The sequence below is a fragment of the Jaculus jaculus genome, chromosome 4, assembly GCF_020740685.1.
Source record: "Jaculus jaculus isolate mJacJac1 chromosome 4, mJacJac1.mat.Y.cur, whole genome shotgun sequence".
Taxonomy (NCBI): Eukaryota; Metazoa; Chordata; class Mammalia; order Rodentia; family Dipodidae; genus Jaculus; species Jaculus jaculus.
Genome location: NC_059105.1, coordinates 49,005,475 through 49,027,231, shown reverse-complemented (window position 1 = coordinate 49,027,231; position 21,757 = coordinate 49,005,475). Strand labels below are relative to the sequence as shown.

The window sequence follows — 21,757 nt, the reverse complement described above, 5'->3', positions numbered from 1 at the left end:
CCTTTCACAGTAGATGGATCAGTCAGCAGAGGGTAAATTCGGCTGTGGTTACAACCTCAAAATTGCAGGAACTTCAATTGACACACTTTCTTTCTCTACATAGAGACTCAGGCAGAGAGAAAAATCACTAGTTTTAGGCATTTATAATTATAGTAGTAGAGGAAAATAAGAGTATAAATTTGTGTAGTGGGCGTTTTTTTGTTCATTTATTTTTAAGACCAACTCTTATAATGTAGCTGGCCTGTATTTCATGATTTTCCTGCCTGACTCTCCCAAACTCCCATGCTCAGCCTATGCATTGGATTTTGACATTTATGGTCACATTTCCCTAGCCAGGGCAAGTTGCTTGGGTAAGACATGTAGTTCTGCCCAGAAGGAAATGAGAAATACTAAGTAATACACCAGATTATTCATTATTTCCTAAACCTATTTAACTCCATTTTGTTTTTGAAATTGTGTCCTTGCCATCCTTAACTACCTGGATTTGTGCCTAACAAATATTACTCTTTTTGTAATATTCTGTAATCTCTCAAGTTCATGTCTATATCATATTGTCCACCGAATAAACATATATATGTAATGTTTATGACATCTACTATAATGTGTTTTAGGTTTTTTTATTTTAAAAAATTATTTATTTATTTACAAGCAGAGAAAGACAGAGATAAGAGAGACAAAGGGAGAATGGGCACCCAAAGGCCTCCAGCTGCTGCAAGTGAACTCCAGATGTATGCGCCACTTTGTGCATCTGGCTTTATATGGTTCTGGGGAATCAAACCCTGGTCATTAGGCTTTGCAGGAAAGTGCCTTAATTGCTGAGCCATCTCTCCAGCCCCTTACACAGGTTTATACGTCTTGTTTACCTCCTCAGACTAAATGGCTGCATCATTATTTGACTATAGACCTTACCACCGTGGTTGGTACAGGAAGACAAACAAGCTTCCATGAAGTCCTTCTGTAGCTTAAAATTTTAATAAATTCTCATTTTATTGAGAGATATGTTAGGGAAGTAATTATTCAAGATTCAAATAAAAGTAAGGAATGTGTATTTGTTCTAATATACTTGTAACTTTCCAGTTAATAAACTCTTATGGTGTAATTAAGAGACTAAATTATGTTACTTTCCACATTTAATAAGATGGTAGATATTTTGAAAGCTAGCATAGTTTATAACTAAATCTGCTATCATTCTAAAAACATATTGAAGTTTTCGATTTTGTGAATACTTTGTGTTTACATTGTTTAATCAATTGCATGGTTAAAATGCAGTTCAGATCACGTTGTTCCTCTGATTAAAAAACAAAACTAAATCCCAGTGCCTTCTCATAGTGCTTGAAACATGAACTCAAATTCCTTATTCTGGCAACAAGGCCTTACATGCCCGCATCTCCAACTTATTTTCTCCCATACTTCCCACTGCTTACTTTGCTAAATACTCCTTCTTTCTGACTCTAAGCCCCTTTAGCATCTATACATCAGATGGCAATGCAGTAGCCATAAATTGTTAAGTCTTGGTGAGTGATTTTTAAAAATTATGGTGATATGAAGACATCTACACATTCATGTATGAACTTATGTATCTGAGAGAAAGAGAGAGAGAGAAAGAGACCATGAGTGTGCCTGCTGCCACTGCAAAGAAACTCCAGACGCATGTGTCACTTTGTATGTCTGCCTTTACATGGGTACTGGGGAATCAAACCTAGGCCATCAGGCTTTACAAGCAAGCACCTTTAACAGCTGAGCAATCTCTGCAGCACTGAACTTAATAAATTTTAACTGTCTTCAATAGCCTGAGCATAAGTCAATGTTCAAAACAGGAAATGAGCAATAAGACAAATCCTTTTATATCATTGAAAGAGAGATGCACATGATTAATTATGGAGGTGAGGTAGGGAAGACTGCTGTAAAGAGGTGGCCTCTCACCTGAGTCCTTAGGGCAGAGAAGGTCTCATCAAGTGCGAATAGTAACGGAGCAATGCAGAAGACAAAAGCTAGAGTCAAGACTACATAACACGTTGAAAGCAAACCACTGAAATGGTCTATGGATTATTTAACATCTCTGTGTCGATTATCTCACCTCCAAAGTGAGATCACATAAATGATTGATTTAAAGTTAATTTGAAATTGGAGAGCACCGTGAAGACATAGTACTAAACCAAAGTTGTCAGTGGAATTTTGATAAATACATACAGAGGCTTGGGATTTATAAATTAGGTGGAGGAAGTTGTATCATTCTGGCCAGAATGAAGGGCAGAAAGTTCAGGTTGGCACATTAACTAATCGTCTGGGCTTGTACTTTATAGAAGCCTTGTTAGCAAAAGAGTTGGTTGTCTCAGTATAGCTTAATAATTTTGTAGGGAAAGAAAGAAAGCAAATATCCAAACAAAAAATTAGTTAAAAACTTTTGAATGTTTACTTGATCTCTAATTGCACCTCTACTCTAAAATGATGCAAAGTTATCATACACGTTATCCTCAAACAACTAGAGAATCCTATGCTGTGCAAATAGGTGAGAACATGGATATATAACTTGGGTTTAAAAAAAGATTAAAGAAATAGGATATTGAAAGTCATGTTCAGGCCAAAGAGCTAAAGACAGGTACAGCCCTACAATCTTCCAGGGTATGGTTTTGAAACAGCAGAGTCTTACTAGAAACTCATACTCAAACTCATTTAGATAATAAGGAAATATTTCGTGTATAACAGGGAGTCCCAGAGGGGAGAAATCTATAGAACTGGTTCAGTCAGAAGCTCCAGAATTTCATGGAGTTTCCAGGTTTTCTTTTCTTTAAATTTTTTTTTGTTTTATTTATTTAATTGAGAGCGACAGAGAGAGAAAGAGGCAGAGAGAGACGGGGAGAGAGAGAGAGAGAGAGAGAATGGGCACGCCAGGGCCTCCAGCCACTGTAAACGAACTCCAGATGTGTGCGCCCCCTTGTGCATCTGGCTAACGTGGGTCCTGGGGAATCGAACCTCGAGCTGGGGTCTTTAGGCTTCACAGGCAAGCGCTTAACCACTAAGCCATCTCTCCAGCCCCAGGTTTTCATTTTTTAATCTCTCCTTTCTTAAAATATTAATAATTTTTTATACATTTTGAGTGTGAGAGAGAGGCAGGTAGAGAGAGAGAGAACAGGCACACCAGAGCATCCAACCACTGCAAACAAACTCCAGATGCATGTGCCCCCTTGTGCATGTGGCTTATGTGGGTACTAGGGAAACGAACCTGGATCCTTAGGTTTCACAGGCAAATGTGCTTACTGCTAAACCATTCCTCCAGCCCTAATTTCTCCATTTAATTGGCTTTGGTATGTTGGATTTGCTCAACACTGGTTCCCTTCCTAGTAGCAAGATGGTAGTAGGTTCAAAGGGAATTCCATTTTCTTTTCTTTCTTTCTTTCTTTTTTTTTTTTTTAAAAAAAACCTTTTGGTTTATTTTTACTTATTTATTTGAGAGCAAAAGACAGAGAGAGAAAGAGGCAGAGAGAGAGAGAGAGAGAGAATGGGTGTGCCACGTCTCCAACCACTGCAAACAAACTCCAGACACGTGCACCACCTTGGGCATCTGGCTTATGTGGGTCCTGGGGAATCAAGCCTCGAACCAGGGTCCTTAGGCTTCACAGGCAAGCGCTTAACCACTAAGCCATCTCTCCAGCCCAGGAATTCCGTTTTCATAGCTGGCCAGGACCAGTGATCAGAAGTGGAATCAGTGATGTGAAATAAACCTCAAAAAAAATGCTGCTGTGGGCTGGAGAGATGGTTTAGTGACTGTGGTGGTTTGATTCAGGTGTCCCCCATAAACTTAGGTGTTCTGAATGCTAGGTTCCCAGCTGATGGATATTTGGGAATTAATGCCTCCTGCAGGGAGTGTATTGTTGGGGGTGGGCTTATGGGCTTTATAGCCAGTTTCCCCATGCCAGTGTTTGGCACACCCTCCTGTTGCAGTGGTCCACCTTATGTTGGCCAGGGGGTGATGTCCACCCTCTGCTCATGCCATCGTTTTCCCCTGCCATCGTGGAGCTTCCCCTCGAGCCTGTAAGCCAAAATAAATCTCTTTTTCCCAGAAGCTGCTCTTGGTTGGGTGATTTCTAACAGCAATGCGACCCAGACTGCAACAGTGACCTAGTGGTTAAGGCACTTGCCTGTGAAACCTAAGGACCCAGGTTTGATTTCCGGAAACCCATGTAAGCCAGATGCAAGTAAGGCACATGCATCTGGAGTTCATCTGCAGTTGCTGCAAGCCCTGGTGCACCATTCATATTCCTCTCCCCTCTCTCTCATAAATAGAGTTTAAAAAATGCTACCTTGCTATTACCATGTCAACTATTCAGGACAGAGCTGAAAATGTGGTCCTCTATGGGCCAAATCTTGTTACATGTTTATTTATTTATTTATTATTATTATTTATTTTATTTATTTATTTTTTGGTTTTTCGAGGTAGGGTTTCACTCTAGCCCAAGCTAAAAATTCACTATGAAGTCTCACTGTGTTCCTCCTACCTCTACCTCCCGAGTGCTGGGATTAAAGGTGTGCATCACCACACCCCAGCCTTTTTTTTTTTAATGGATAATCTGTAGCTGGAGACATAGCTCAACAAATAAGGGCACTTGCTTACAAAGACTGATGGCCCAAGTTCAATGCCCTGGTACCCATATAAAGCCAGACACAAAGTGGTGCATTTGTCTGGAGTTCGTCTGCAGTGGCAGGGAGCTCTGGCACTCTATCTGGCTCTCTATCTCTTTCTTTGTTTGGGACATAGGTAGGTAGGTAGGTAGGTAGGTAGATAGATAGGTAGGTAGGTAGATAGATAGATAGATAGATAGATAGATAGATAGATAGATAGATAGATAGATAGATGGGCTGCATACATTTAAAAGCTCAGAATTTATAAAATGCCATGGAATAAACCTAACCAAGGAAGTGAAAGACATTGCACTATAACCTTTAAAACACTGGATTGCAGGGCTTGGTGGCACACATCTATAATCCAGCACTCAGATGGCTGAGGTAGGAGGATCTCTGTGAGTTTGAGGCCACCCTTGAGACTACATATTGAATTCTAGGTTAGCCTGGGATAGAGTGAGACCCTACCTCAAAAACGTCCCCCCACCAAAAAAGTTTCTGTACAGCAAAGGGAGAAAGTCTTTAGAGAAAATCTTTGCTATGTATGCATCTGACATAGGATTAATATCTAGGATATATGAAGAACCCAAAAAACTAAACAGGTAATGAAACAACCCAATGGATAAATGGATTAATTAAATGAACAGACAGTTCTCAAAAGATGAAATGCAAGCACTGGAAGGATGGCATAGCAGTTAAGGCACTTGCCTGCAAAGCCAAAGGACCCCAGTTCAATTCCCACATAAGCCAGATGCAGAAGGTGGCACATGCATATGGAGTTCATTTGCAGTGGCTGAAGTCTCTGGTGTGCCCATTCTCTCGCTGTCTGCTTCTCTGTCTCTCAAATAAACATTTTTTTTTAAAAAAAGATGAGATACAAATGAATTTAATTTACTTTTAGAATTCACTCTCTGGTTCATTTTGGAGAATCCATATATCTAGTTGACTGTGCCACACTGGCAGCTAGCTAGAATTGGTTAGAGTGAATTAGTTACAGCCCTTTAAATTGAGCATTCCAATGTCCATTTACCACAACATTGTCATTACCTAGTATACTGTAACTAGTCTGCTTTGCTCACACCACATACCTAGTACCACGTTTCAGGAAATTACTCTCAAAGAATAAATTGTTAAAGCCAACCCTTGGGTACTTTTGCACCTATAAACATGATTTCTATAGGTATTTCTCTGATGGATCAAAAGAAATGAGGTCAAGGGCCAGATCTAGCTGGAGGGTGTGTCTTCACCAACTCTATTATTAATTAGCCATGTGAACTCATTGACTTATAATTTTTCTAGCCATAAAATCTAACAACTGGCATATGTTCCTTTCAGGAATATTACAAAGATAAATTGCTTCTCTAACCTGAAAAGAAAGAATTTTTAAAAGTTTTTTTTTTATTAATGAAGGGATTATTTTTATATTAGTTTGATAAAGGCATGGACTGTGTAATTTTCTCTGTAAGACTTTCAGTTAAACAGAAGCTGTTCATATATCTCTTATGAAATCTTTAGTTCAAGCAGCATTAAAAGTGGATTGTCCTCTTTAAAAATACTTACACTGGGGCTGGAGAGATGGCTTAATGATTAAGGCACTTACTGACAACACCAAAGGACTGGGGTTTAATTCCCCAGTGCCCATGTAAGCCAGATGCACACAGTGGTGCATGTCTGAAGTTCACTTGCAGTGGCTAGAGGCCTTGGATTGCCCATTCTCTTTCTCCCTCTAATGAGAAAAAAATTTTAAAATATACTTACACTGTAGCCCTTTTGCTTCTTAGGTGTATCACCCAGATTGGTTAGCAGAATTAAATAAATTTAAAAGAAGCCATCAGAATTTAATAATTTATCATATGCAACAATTATTCAACAGCTGTGATGGCTTTCAACATTTAAATAAAGTTTATTTTACCATAAAGTATTTCTAGTAGACAAAGAACATAAAGAGCCATAATGTCCATTTTTGCAACACATTTTTAAAATTCAGATTTTTATATTGTTGTTTTAAGAAATCAGCCATTACAAATACAGCTGAAGACCTCTGATTATAACTCTTCAATCCCATAACCATATGTGTGTATATGTGTGTGAATGTGTATGTATATGCAGAGATTATAATTTGATAATCATTATTGCTATACATGTAATAAATGTATAAGCTACTTATGCTTATTTCTCCATCTTTTGGATAAGTGTAAACTACAGTTATATAAACCCATATGTTTCAGATCTTTATACTCACAGCATTTTATATATAGATATATATCCTTCTATAATGTTCTGTTTTTCTTTAACCTTATGGTCTTGTGGGTTTTGTTGTTGGTTTTTTGTTTTGTTTTTCAAGGTAGGGTCTCACTCTAGCCCAAGTTGATCTGAAATTCACTCTGTAGTCCCAGGATGGATAGCCTTAAACTAATGGGGAGCCTCATACCTCACTCAGCCTCCCAAATGCTAGGATTAAAAGGATTTACAACCACGTCTAGCCTTAACCTTGTTTTTGTGATTTATTCACTTTAATATATAAAACTAGGAATGATTTATTATAAATAATGTGCATTACCCTGTTATGTAGAAATGTTATTTTAATTCCTATTCCTACTAATAAATGTCTTGGTGGTTTTCTACAGATAAATGTTTTTAAAATATAACACACAGTTGTACTATCTAGGGTATATGCGAATAAAGCCCTACCTCAAAACTCTTCATGTGATGCTGTCTGCATGAGAAACAGCTCAAAAACTAAAGAGCTCTTACATTCTGTAGAATGCTTGTGCCTTGCAATCAAATGGAGGGAACCAGATGCTTACTATAAAGTGAGATGCTTGAAAAGTGAACTATAATTAGAATGAATCAGCATTTTCCAGAGGAACATTACTGATTCCTCTTTACCTGGTATATCAAAATGCATTGTATACTTTGAATTTTGGATTTTACTCCATAAATAATGGTCTCCAAACAATTGGTTACTTGATTGGAATGACAATCTTACCACTGAATGAGCCAAGCAAACAAAAGCTTTGGCTCATTTTTCTTTTTTTAGAGCTTAGAAAATGTGACAAATTTCAGAGGTTGAGCCAACATTAGATTTCATAAACCAACTGCAACATAATTGATATGGGGCTCATATTTCAAACCATTGCTAATTTTGTCTACTTAAATGCCCAGACATATGGCATACAGAAATGTCCATCAAGGGTCTCCTATTTGAACTTTTAATTGTCCCTGAAGGACAAAATCTGATGGGCAGTCTCACTGTCAGCTCAGGTTCTTAAGCTAAGGAATTCTATGTTAATAGCATTCAATTGTAAGTGACTTACAATGAGATTCATTTCTTGTCATGATGTTTGCCAGTCACAGCTTTCAGCATTGTTTGCCACAGTAGCTCAGGTAAAGAAACACTCCCTCTCTGTGGGCATGCCAGTCTTGCCCCAAAAGGAAAAGAGAAACAGCAGAACCAAGTGTGATTCAGCAGTGGCACATTTCTTCTTCTCACATTTCACCCAGGCTAAGTCTTCAATCCAAAAAACTAGAGAGGTAAAGTCTTTTTTATTTTTTTATAGAAGGGATGGAAATATTTGTGAACAGTTGTATAATTTACCATAGAATTCATAAATTTTGGACTATTTACAAAATCAAAAAAAAATATTTTGTTTTGCTAACATACAGGTAAACAAGGTTTTCCTTTTTGGAAAAAAAAATTATTGTATTTATTTTTATTTATTTGAGAGAGAGAGAGAGAGAAAGGCAGGCAGAGAGAGAGAGAGAGAGAGAATAAGCATGCCTGATAGGGCCTCCAGCCGCTGCAAGCGAACTCCAGACACATGCGCTACCTTGTGCATCTGGCTTAAGTGAGTCCTGGGGAATTGAATTGAGGTCTTTCAGCTTTGCAGGCAAGTGCCTTAACTGCTAAGCCATCTCTCCATTCCCCCTTTTTTTCTTTTTGGTTTTCTGAGGTAGGGTCTCACTCTAGCCCAGGCTGACCTGGAATTCACTATGGAGTCTTAGGGTGGCCTCGAACTCACAGTGATCCTCCTACCTCTACCAAGTTCTGGGATTAAAAGTGTGCACCACCACACCCGGTAAGGTTTTCTTATCTGTAGGATGAAGTTAACTTAATTTTCCTATGGGCTATAGAAAAATAAGAATTAAAATCACTTGAAAATTAATGCATAATTAGAGGTAATGTGGATGTACCTGTGGTCTAAATATCAACAATATCAATTTATAAGCTCAACTAATGAAATATTTACTATATCCCTTTGAATGAAAGGTTCCCTTCTACTCCTCTTCTAGCCATCAAGTGACCCTCAAAAAGAACTTCATATAGTATTTTACTTATTTATTTGCATGTGTGTGTGTGTGCAAACATGTCAGGTTCTCTGACCACTGCAAGTTATTTTCTCTAAAATCATTTATTTGAAAGGAGAGAGGGGAAAACAGCAAGAAAGAGAGAGGGGGGGGGGGAGAATGGGCATGCCTGCGCCTTAACCTCTGCAAAAGAACTTCCAGTGCACGTGCCATTTTGTGCATCCAGCTTTATAGCATCACGTGGATACTGGGGACTGAAACCCCAGTAATTAGGCTTTGCTTTGCAGGCATGCGCCTTAACTGCTTAGCCATCTCTTCAGCAGCTTCATATTCTATTTAAAGCCAGACTATTTACATATATTGTTCAAATTTAAGGCAGTCTCTCCCCCCACCCCCAGGTAGGGCTCTGCTCTAGCCCAGGCTGACCTGGAATTAGTCTCAGGATGAGCTCGACCTCATGGCAATACTCCTTCCTACCTCTGCCTCCCAAATGCTGTGATTAAAAGAACTCAGGTAGGCTTTGCAGGCTATCTCTCCAGCCCCAAGTCTCCTCATTTTTGTGTAATGTCACAATTAAAGGATAGATAACTTAATTTACATAGAGAGATTTGAGAAGGCTAATGAAAAAGCTTCAATGAGTTTTTTTTTAACAATCATTCCTCTGTTAGGATATGTATATATGTATATAGGTATATCCAAGCCCCTTTTCTAGTTCCTCTAGCTTACCATATATATATATATATATATATATATATATATATATATATATATATATATATATATTTGTAAATAGCTGGTACCTTGGGCACAGAGCCCAGTATTCCTTTCCCTATTTTAAGATGTTTTGGAAATTACTGGTCATTTTGCTAAAAAGGAAGTAAGTAAATGATTTTATTTCGGGGTGCTAGCTACTCTTTAATTGGTATTTTCTGAGATGATTTAAAGCAATTCTCAGTTTGGCTTTTCAATATGGACATGGGAACTGATCACATTGTACCACAGAATTTATTCACTCATCAGATGGTATTAACAGCTAACAGAATGTCGCTGGCACTGTTCTTAGTGCTTACATGTGCTGCTCATTTTCTCACAGTAACTCTCTAAGTGTATTGCCATTACCCTCACTTTTAAAATTAGGAATTTACAATATTGACTTGAATGTACATCTAAGTACAGCATTGGCAGGGTTTATTAGCAAGGCCTAAGTCAGTCATTTAAAGCAGGAAACCAGCAAAAGAAAGGGAAGTAGTAGCCAAAGCTTGCTTAGAAGCTTCCTGAATCTTCTATTCCTCAGAAAAAATTTCAAACTAACAGAAAGAATCATAGACAATTCTTTAAGCTGTCACTCAAACCCAAGTTACTTTCTGTTTACCTCTAGGTCAATGAATCAGTTTTTGCAAAGGGCAAGGTCTGAAACGTATGGCAAGGTTGTGTGAGGATTTTGAAATACTAGCATTTCTTAATTATCAAAAGAGTGCTAGCTGCTCAGGAACAAGCAAAACGACCATTCTTCAAGTTACAATAGAAGCAAGTTGCAAACATTCCAGCCTTTTCTTTTGAGAGTTGATTACTTCAGGATGGTTGTAGAGCCACATCCCACTGTGGGCTAGCTACCCTCAGCCAAGCAAAGAGGAAGTTAAAGAGTAGCTCCAACGACTCAACCACACATTAACCTAGAGTCTTTTTCTATTGTAAATATTTTGATGTATTACTATATGTGTATACAATGGTTTTATAGTAATAGTTTAGTTTACTTGATGACATGATTAAATTTAACATAATGAAACACCACCAGTTCATGGATCCAAAGCAGTATGATTAAGTCATTATTAAAGTTTTAAAAAATTTTGTAAGATGAATCAATGAATCACATGAAATATCTTGTCACATGTTATTCTTTTTTTGTTTGTTTGTTTTGTTTTTGTTTTTCGAGGTAGGGTCTCATTCTAGTCCAGGCTGATGTGGAATTCACACTGGAGTGTCAGGGGGGCCTTGAACTCACATGGATCCCCCTACCTCTGCCTCGGCATGCTGGGATTAAAAGCGAGCGCCACCATGCCCGGCTAACATGTTATTCTATTCCTAATAGTTTTGACTTTCCATAGTCTCCTTAATGAAGAAGTTAAATCTGAATGTTCAATTTCTCTCAATGTTAGAAGTAATATTTGTCCTTTCTCATCAGTTCATTCTTGAAAGTAGAAATCAGAAAACAATTTATTACTAGGTATCCTTTTTGTTAAGTATGCTATCACACATTTAAGCCTTTATCACTAGAAATAAAGAAGCTAAGGGGAATTGAAGAAACTAAGAAAAACTGGCACAAAAAAATAACTAGATTGGCAAGTAGTTTGGACACGGTTGAGAAAAAGAAAGCAGTCAAAACTGGTAACTAGCTGTATTGAAGAAACTGGATGTAGCAGGCAGCTTTAGGTCGCTGAGATAAACTTCCAGACCAGGCACAGTTATGGAGGAAGAGATACTTATTGAAGCTTACAGATTCAGGGGAAGTTCCATCATGCCAGAAGAAGCTGGCGGGCTTTTACAGGTAGAGAGAGAGGGGGGGGGGGGGAGGGAGGGAGGGAGGAAGAAAGAGAAAGAGAGAGAGAGAGAGAGAGAGAGAGGGAGGGAGGGAGGGAGAAGCCCCAAGCAAAAAACAAAAAACAAACAAAAAACCCAAAAGTTACCACATAGCATACTTCAGGAACTACAGGAGAAACTAGCACTTTGCCTGTCTTTAGACCAGAATTTCAAATCCACCACCACACCTTAGGGCTGGACCCTAAGATCCACGCATTGATACCTCCTCCTCTAGCCAGGTGGCCGCAGATCTAAATCACAAGCTGTAATAAAATTCTGACTATATTGTGGGCCATTCATTTAAACTTCCACACTGGACAATATTGTATTTTGTAAGCCATTTATAACAGCCTAAAAAGGTTAGGTTGAGGCCCCTCCAAAACTTGTTTCTTTCCTGAATATATCATTGTTTTGGGTCACTGATATTTATGTGAAAAATTAACAGTGAGTAGCAATAAAAGCCACTCCAGCGATTAGCAATCATAACTTTTTGAAAGGTCATCGATTGCTTTACACAACATCACTTTTCCCACATTCTTCTATTTAAAGAGCAGATAGAAAAAAACAAAAAACAAAACTTAAAACAGTAAGGCTGCCACACCATGTACCTGTAAGTACACTCAGCTTTCCTAGTTACTAATATGGTGCAGTAGTTTAAAATTCATTAATTACTAAATTGGCTGATGAATGAATGATGCACCTGACGCACACCCTTCTGTTTCATAAAATACATCCTATTGACCTTGGTTTTGTTTATACATTTAAACCTAATGCATTTCAGGAAATTGTTAAAACACATTTATCCTGCGGTGGAATGTACACATAGGCTCAGAGAATATTTGTATGATCCTTAGCTGTTTTCATACAGATCCAAAAGAATAAATGGTTAAAATGATGCTCTCCTGAAAGGCTATAAAGACATGGCATTCCGAAGCTTCTATTTTAAAACAATGAAGCAGCTTTTAAAATAGAAAAGTATCTTCAATTTTGCTCTCAGGCCAACTCACGATAATAGAATCATTGCTGCTCAGCAAATTCGGAGTATTGGTGTACATTAAAAGAAAATTACAAGGAAAGGAGGGTCAGTCTACTCTGGATTTCTCTCCTCTTTTCGTTCTCCTAACACACAAACTCTCTAAATGGCTTAAGTTGCATAGCTGAAAGGATTTTGCTCATTTTTTCCAAAACATTTCACATCTGGTCAGTAGCCAGTCATGGAAAGTTTCAAGCAAACGTGGGAAAGGGACGAAGCTCGTCAGGGGCCGCCTAGGCAGGATCAAGGCCTTCAGAGGGGTCGCGCCTTCATGGAAAACTCGAAGAGAGGGGAGCAGGGCAACTCGGGCCTGGCCACGTGCCAGCCCCGGCCAAGCCTGGGCTGCAGTGGCTTGTGACCACCGGGCTCCCCAACAGCTAGAGTCCTCAGAGACCACTTGCTTTATAAATGACCCACGACTCGTAAGTATTTAGTCCTCCGGAAGCCTCGTGCCCAGCCAGCGTGAGGTAAGGGGCTTGCTCAGAGGAGCCGGCCCGCCGGCTCAGCCACACACGTCAGGCCGTCTGCCCTCGGCGCCCCGCCCGCCGCCAGAGCCCCGCCGAACTGCGCACCCGGCGCCGAGAGGAATTTGACTGCTCCGATGGCCAATCAGAAGAGAGGTCGAGAGCCAGAGCCAATGGGAGCAGAGAAGGAGGCGGTCCTCCGGGCTTGCTCCCGCCTCCGGGGTGGGTGAGCGCGGAATGTCTCCAGCCCTCCCCCAGCGCGTCAGCCTCAGTGCGGAGCTCGCTGTCGGCGGTGGGGAGCGGGGGAAGCGGTCACCGGCAAGTCTCGGGAGCCGCGGCGCCGAGAGCAGCGGCGGAGCGGGAGCCACCACCCCGTCGCTGACCCTTTTTCCTCGTTGCGGCCTCTCGCGGCCCCTGCCGGAGGAGACCGCATTCGGCAAGGAAGAGCGGCCGCCCACGCCCCGGACGGAGCATCCTCCGTAGTGGAGTGGGCGCCGACGGCATGATGCGGCTGCGTGGCTCGGCGATGCTGCGGGAGCTGCTCCTGCGGCCTCCCGCCGCCGGCGGCGCGGTGCTGAGGCGGGCGCAGCCCCTCGGCACCCTGTGCAGACGCCCCCGGGGCGGGAGCCGGCCGGCCGCGGGCCCGGCGGTGACCGCGCGACTCCACCCGTGGTGGGGCGGCCGGTCGAGCGGCCCCGCGTCCGGGGGTCTGTCCAGCTCTCCGTCGGAGATCTTGCAGGAACTGGGCAAGGGGGGCACGCCGTCACAGCCCGGGGCGTCGCCTCCCGCCACCCCGCCGGCGCCCGGCCCCAAGGACGGACCCGGGGACACGGATGCGTTCGGCAATGCCGAGGGCAAAGAGCTGGCGGCCGCAGGCGAAAAGTGAGTGTCGGGGCGAGGCGGAGGAGATGCGGGGGCGGGTTGTGGGGGCGTGGGTGGGTGGATGAGTGGGAGGCAGGCGAGCCGCGGCGGGGCGGGATGCGAGCGGAGGATCAAGGAAGAGAAAGAAAGCGATGCCAGGCGGCCTGCGACGTCTGCGCCATGTGATTAGGCCCAGCCCGGCCCCGCCCGCCCGCCCGCGCCCCGCTTCCCTTCCCCGATCCCCCTCCACCCCCGGCGCGGGTCGTCCGGGGAGAGCCGTCCTGAGCTCCGAGGGGCTCGCCCGCGGCCACCGCCTGCCCCCGAGTCTGCTCCTCCGGCTCGCGGCCGCAGCGCCCGGCCAGCCACCCTCCGTGGGTGATGATGCCACACGAACATCTCCACCGAGTGACATTTACGAGTCGGGCGATGAGCGGAGCCCGTATCTTCCCCCACTCGTCGTTGCCTTTGCAGGCCCGAGTTTTCGCTCTTGTCTGCCTTTCCTTCCTCCCGCCCTTGTCTTCCATCATCCCGCTGGAGGCCAGATGTGGTAGAGGGGTTCTTAATCCTTCAGAGGTGGCTCTTTCTCAGGCGTGCGGAGAGCCATCTGGGACACCGGAAATTATGTTTTAGAAATGAGATTTAGGAGAAATAGGGTCATGTGGCCCACTAGAGGAGACATGCAGCATAGACCACCTGTTCCTACAGGGACCAGCTTTGTCCTGTTTGATTTTTTTTTTTTAAGGGGAAAAAAAACACGCCAAAATGATATACGACATAAAACATTTAACAGTGAAAAACTCTGGATTAGGTAGGTTTTGAGAATTAATTATGATAGGATGTTAACTCATATTTGTATAATATGATAGTTTAGTCTCAAAATGGGCCTTTCTTAAATATAACAAGCAGTTTTGTGAATACTTTGGTATGATATAAACAAGCAAACTTAGTTTTCCCCAACTAGGCAAACATTTACTTGTCTGTGTTTTTAATATTCAATCTGATTTTATACTGACAAAGTATATCCTGTTTTTGACTTTTACTTCTATTTCCAGCCCTCCAGTACCTCATGTCAAACTGAAAGTATGATTCTTATAATTTAAATCTCAGGCCTGCTTTATGTTTCCTGTAATTGAAGTTGAGGCCTTCCTAAACATTCCTAATTAATGTTCCCAGAGTGAAAAAATATTAAAAAGAGATCACTTGATGATGGACAAAATGTATGGTACTTTGTAATAATGGTTTTATGCCACTAAGTAACCTTATGACCATGGGTAAGTTTTTTAATGTACTGGATTAGATGACTTAAATCCATCACTTCCTTCAAGCATTTCTTTATACATGTAGACTTCTGTTAAATTTGCATCTTCATTGTTGTAGACAGCCGAACATTTGGATTGCACAATGTACTTACTACCATCTAAAAATTCTCCTTAAAGTGGCAGGATTGGAACTGCTTTTTGTTAAAATATGCCTTGTTCAGTGTGTCCAGGGACTCTAGGGCCCATTTTTCTTTTTGTCATATAGGATATTGAGCAAATTTTGTGATTTATTTGTTTTCTAGAAGTTTCTGGTTCCATTGCCTTTTTTTGAACAGTTTTTTTTTTTTTTTTTTTTTTTTTTGAGGTAGGGTCTCACTTTAGCTTAGGCTGACCTGGAATTCACTATGTAATCTCAACTCAACAGTGATCCTCCTACCTCTGCCTCCTGAATGCTAGGTTTAAAGGGGTGCACCACCATGCCCAGCTGTAAAGAAATTTCTTTTAAAAATTACTTATCTGCAAACAGTTGCAACATAGAAAGGTCGGGGGGAGAGAGGGAGAGGGTAGGTGCACCACTGCCTCTTGCTATTGCAAAGGAACTCCAGATGCATGCGCCACTCTGCACATCTGGTTTATGTGGGTACTGGGGAATTGAACCCAGGCAGTCAGACTTCGCACCCAAGCATCTTTAACTGCTCTGAGCCATCTCTCCAGCCCCTCATTGCCTTTTTAAAAAAAGTATCTGTTTATTAGAGAGAAAGGGTGCACCAGGGCCACCTGCCACTGCAAACAAACTCCAGATGCTTGTGTCACCTTGTGCATCTGGTTTATGTAGGTTCTGGGGAATTGAACCTGGGTCCTTAGGCTTCACAGGCAAGTGCCTTAACCGCTGAGCTCTCTCTTCAGTCCCCCTCCCCCCATTGCCTTTTTAATAAATCCTCTCATAGCCTTGACTTGACTTTGGAGCACTCTTTTGACTAATGTCCCAACCAGTCCTCCTTTCTCTGCTCCCAAAAGAAAACCAGTTTAGGGAAGGAATTCCTGAAGATTTGTTCAGATGCTAGGCAAGTTTAATTGCCAGTCAGATAACCTTTTGTTTACCTTTGTTCAAGGGGGAAATGCCTGGTGCAAGGATGTAGATGCACCATTATTTGGATTATAGCTAAGACAGGTTCAGGACCCAGATAATTATATGATAATCCTTGAGAGCCTTCGAACAGGGATTTGGTTTAAACTCCAGCTATCTTTGTGTATAAAGTGGAGAGCATTACCTTTAAAGGTGTGAAGAAAGAATTTTAATTTGGTTAAAGTTTCTAGTTCCTTTTTGACTCCTACCATTTTGCCTTGATGTGACAAGCATTTCTCTTACTGTGGAAAGTTAACTCCCACTTGATCCAGTTATTCCTTCTAAATGCTGAGCCTCCAAAGCATACATAGGCCATCCTCAGGCAGCAGTCTGCCTGCATTGCCAGCACTCACTAAGGACTGCCAGATTTTATGGTGTTACTAAAGGAACCAGCCATATGAAAGCTAAATGAGTTACCATTTTATAAAAGGCGTAGAAAAATGTTTGGCATGTATTAAAAGCTATAAAGCTGTTTATTCAGTAAATCTGAATGAAAATGTCTTCATTGTAATAACCTGTCAAGGGCATTGGCCTCTGAATTTCAGGCACAGACATGACAATTTTTATTTATAGTTCCTGTTGAAGGTCTTTTGAGAGAAGCAGTCTGATAATGGAACTATATGATTGATACTGTTTACTTTTTTACATTGCTGGTAAATAAAGTCAGTGAATTTAAGGCTTAAATCAGCAATTTCATGAGTTCATATTTGCTTTAATTTTCTTTCTTTGGTCTGACTTTATTAACCTTTTCTTAAATTGTGAAAGGAGTTGAAATGCAAGTTGTCTACTTTTCTTTTTCCACCAGTATCACCTTAGATTATACCATTTCCTTCACACATCTGCAGTCTTAGGTTTATATTACCATCATCTTAATAGCATATAGGTAAGTGTAATGATTTTTGCTGAGTTTCCTATGTAGTGGTCAGAATTAAAACAACAGCAACATTGGCTTGGTTCCTTCATTTTTCATTTTTTTCTTTAAAAAGTATATTTAAAAATTTGTATAATCCCCTCACCACTCTTTGTCCTCTCCTACCCCCTCCACCGAACCAATTCTTTCCAATTATCTCCTCTTCTATTTTGATGTCTTTTTTTTTTTCTTTGTCCTCCATCCTCCATGATAACATGATGATATTATGCAGGTCTTGTGCAGCTTTCAGGTCAGGAATGCAGTGATCATGTTTTTTTAAGTACTGTCTGCTTTACTGGCTCTCTATGTGTCCTCTGGATAAATCTTGAGGCTAAGGTCTTTGCTGCTCTTTTCTTAATTTACCTTCTCTCTTGCATGTCCTTTCATGCAGCTTCAAATTCTCATCTTTGCATAGGTAATGTCTCAGCTTTTAATCCATGCTTTGTCCTCAACATTTATCCCCACATACCCAACAACTTCACACTTAAAGTTTGTATTGCTCTCCAGGCACGGTAGAACATGCCTATAATCCCAGCACTTAGGAGGCAGAGGTAGGAGGAATTCTGTAAGTTGGAGGCCAGCCTGGGACTACAGAGTGTGTTCCAGGTTAGTCTGGGCTAGAGTGAGACCCTACCTCAAATAAAAAGAAAAAAGTACAAATTAATACACTACTTTGGAGGGCAGTTTGCTACATCAGAAAGATTCTCTGCTTACTAGGCAGTAACTTTATGTTAACTTATCTCCATGAAGTCATAGCATTTCAAAAATGCATTCTTTTGTGTATTTCTTTTTTTTTCTTCTTCAAGGTAGGGTTTCATGCTAGCCCAGGCTGACCTGGAATTCACTGTATAGTCTTAGGGTAGCCTCCAACTCACATTGATCCTCCTACCTGTGCCTCGCCAGTGCTGGGATTAAAGGCATGCACCACCACGCCTGTCTTCAAAATTACATTTTCTTGGAGAGAGGGTCTTAAAAACATCAAGTGCTTTATTGCATCACTTAAAAAAAGCTTCTTACACCCACATTCACAGGGCCTCTTACTCGTAAATAGTATGATGAGGTAACCTTTCCACTAGGCTGTTTTTTTTAAATGTTAATTTTATTGATAACTTCCATAATTATAGACAATATTACATGGGTACTGGGGAGTTGAACTTGAGCCAGCAGGATTTGCAAGCAAGTACCTTTAAATGCTGAGCCATCTCCTCAGCACCCCATTTTTTTTTAGATAGGGTTCCACTCTAGCCCAAGCTGGCCTGGAAAATAAACCATGATAATTCCCTCCTCCCTCACTTTACCCTTAACGACTCCACTCTCCATCTTAGCCCTCCCCACTTCTCAATTTAGTCTTTCTTTCTTTTTTTTTTTTTGGTTTTTCGAGTTAGGGTCTCACTCTGGCTCAGGCTGACCTGGAATTCACTATGTAGTCTCAGGGTGGCCTCGAACTCTCGGCGATCCTCCTACCTCTGCCTTCCGAGTGCTGGGATTAAAGGCGTGCGCCACCACGCCCGGCTCAATTTAGTCTTTCTTTTATTTTGATGCCATTATCTTTTCCTCCTATTAGAGGGTATTATGTAGGTAGTGCCAGGCACTGTGAGCTCATGGATATGCAGGCCATTTTTTGTCTAGAAGAGTGCATTGTAAGGAGTCCTACCCTTCCTTTGGCTCTTACATTCTTTCTGCTACCTCTTCTTCCATGAACCCTAAGCCTTGGAAGATGTGATAGAGATGTTTCACAGAAAAAATACATTTTGAGCTGGAGGGATGGCTTAGCGGTTGAGGCAGGCGCTTGCCTGCAAAGCCAAAGGACCCAGATTCAGTTCCCCAGAACCCACATAAGCCAATGTGCAAGGTGGTGCTTGTGTCTGGAGTTTGTTTGCAGTGGCTGAAGGCCCTGGTGTGCTGATTATCACTCTCTATCTGCCTCTTACCTTTCTCAAATAAATGTATAAATAAACAAATTTATAAACAAACAAACAAATAAAAATATTTTTAAATACATTTTTAATTTACAAGAAATTTAAATTTAAAAATAAAACTGTAAGAAACTTGCTAGTTTGGTAGTTCATGTTCTTAACAAATGGAAAAGTGAGGAGCAAAGAAAATTATTGCATTGTGTTTTATGCAAATTAAATTTCATGGTAAGATTTAAAAATACTTAGACACTTAAGCAAACATTGCATTAGGGTTGCATCCATAGAACGGTATGAAGTTATGATAATGAAGTTAAGATGGGATTTGACAGATAATATACTTTGGAGTTGGACAGTACCATCTCTTGGAATAAGTGGGAAATACTTTTATGATCCTTATGTATATTTACTTTTAATTTCTAAAAGTAAATATTTATAGGTCACTTAAAGTCAAGATTGAAAGTAGATCTAATTTTTCTTTGTACTTAGTGATTTCCTTGTTTTATTTGTGATGTTCTCATTAGTAAAAACTTTTTCTCCCAAGTCAGGAGGGCTTCTCTGTGTTTTTGCATCCTAGAATTTTACATGTGCTACTGAGCCACCTTCCTCCAGCCTTGTAGTTTCAATGGCAAGTGCCAGTCATATTTTTTGCAACCTAATGTTTACATTAAACCATGTGCATCTATTAGCCATTTATAAATATGTGTATGACCTGTAATTATACAGTACTAATTTATATTAATATGTAGATGAAATTCACTGAACCCAGAGAGTGAGTCCTGAAGTTTAAGGTCTGTTGAATATGAATGTTTAAAACTTGTTTTCATACTTTTAAAAATTATTGAGAAGTCTGTCTTCCTCAAAATCACCTAAATTCAGCCAGGCGTGGTGGCGCACACCTTTAATCCCAGCACTTGGGAGGCAGAGGTAGGAGGATCGCCATGAGTTCAAGGCCACCCTGAGACTCCATAGTGAATTCCAGGTCAGCCTGGGCTAGAGTGAGACCCTACCTCAAAAAAAAAAAAAAAAATCAGCTAAATTCAGGAAATAACTACTAAATGGAATTAAAGCTTTGTGTGTGGGGGGGGAGGGAGGGAGGGAGGAGGAGGTTAGAGTTGGCTTGCCAAGTCCTCCAGTCACTACAATTGAACTCCATGTACATGCACCATCTTGTGCACATGTGCAGCCTTGCCCTGTTGCATCACCTTGTATGTCTGGCCTACATGGGGAATTTGGAGAGTTTGAACATGGGTCCTTTGGCTTCATGGGCACGCACCTTAACCACTAAGTTATTTCTGTAGTCCCTAAGTTTCCCCTCCCTCCGCCCCAATGAGACAGTGATGTGTAGGCAAAAAAAAAAAAGGGGGGGGGGGACATTGTTTTAGTCTGAAAAGTAAATGCCACCTCCAAGAGAAATTTTCTGAAGATATATGTGAGTTTTTTCATGTTTTAAAATATTTGGAAGATACCAGTACAAGGCACTCTTGGGCTATTTGAAGTGAAGAAAAATGGTGACTGGGGAAACTGAACGTCAGATTGTAGAATTAGAATTCTTTGAAGATCTCAATCATATCAAATTTGAAGAGCTCAAATCATAGTCTCAGGGTGGCCTCGAACTCCTGGTGGTCCTCCTATGTGCTGGGATCAAAGGTGTGTGCCACTGCGCCCATCCATGTATATAGTATTAAAAATATTTTATTTATTTGTTAGGGAGAGAGAGAAAGAATGGGAACTCCAGTGCCTCTAGCCACTGCAAATGAACTCCAGATGTATGTGCTCTACCTTGTGCACTTGGCCTATGTGGGTTCTGGGGAAGTGAACTTAGGTTCTGAGTCTTCTCTCTCGCCCTTGTATATAGCTTTTAAGTAGAGACCTCCAGTTTTATCCTAGAATCTACTCAAATGTAAAGTTGCTTTGATTATGAAACTGCCTAGCAATGACAACTGTACTTGTCAATTTTCAGACTACAGCAAAGTCGAAGTAGAATGTTAATGGGCCCTGATTTTCTGTGGGAGGTATCTGCTGCTTAGCATGTGATAGCCATTATTTATTCTTTCTAAAGTAACACTTTTTAGAAAAGCACTGCTCCCAAAATAGAACTTGGTTTTCAATAACAAATACAAAGTTGGTAGCTTTTAGGAATTGGAAATTTATTGTTACATTCATTTCTGGTACAGTTCTAGAGAAGATTTTAATCTTGTCATCTTGATGAGATTTTGAATTTTGGTAGGAGTTACTAAGAGTCAAAATTTTTGAAGAGGGCTGGAGAGATGGCTTAGCAGTTAAGCGCTTGCCTGTGAAGCCTAAGGACCCTGGTTCGAGGCTCGGTTCCCCAGGTCCCACATTAGCCAGATGGAGTTCGTTTGCAGAGGCTGGAAGCCCTGGCGCACCCATTCTCTCTCTCTCCCTCTGTCTTTCTCTCTGTGTCTGTCGCTCTCAAATAAATAAATAAAATAAATAAATTTTTTTGAAGAGCAATTTTTAACTTAAATGAAGAACTCATATGTTATTCATATTTTGGGGGTGTGTGTGCAGAATCCAGGAAGGATAAGAAAATAAACAGAAGTATAAAAAGATTTATTCCCTAATATTCTTGGAATACTGTGTTCCACATGGGGAAAATTTTGTTTTTTACATCAGTTGGATAGTCAAAATATTTATCTATTTCAAAAGTATATTGGTACAC

The 21,757-nt window shown here is 40.8% G+C and overlaps 1 protein-coding gene across 2 annotated transcripts in view; it reads left to right on the top strand.

Moving 5' to 3' along the window:
• Window positions 1-13,307: 13,307 nt before the first annotated feature.
• Window positions 13,308-21,757, top strand: part of Gls (glutaminase) — a 72,706-nt gene continuing 64,256 nt past the window's right edge. For both annotated transcript variants that reach the window (XM_045147897.1, XM_045147899.1), the window contains exon 1: window positions 13,308-13,884. In XM_045147897.1, the coding sequence (XP_045003832.1) occupies window positions 13,505-13,884 (380 nt within the window). In that variant the 5' untranslated portion in view covers window positions 13,308-13,504. The remainder of the gene's footprint in view (window positions 13,885-21,757) is intronic.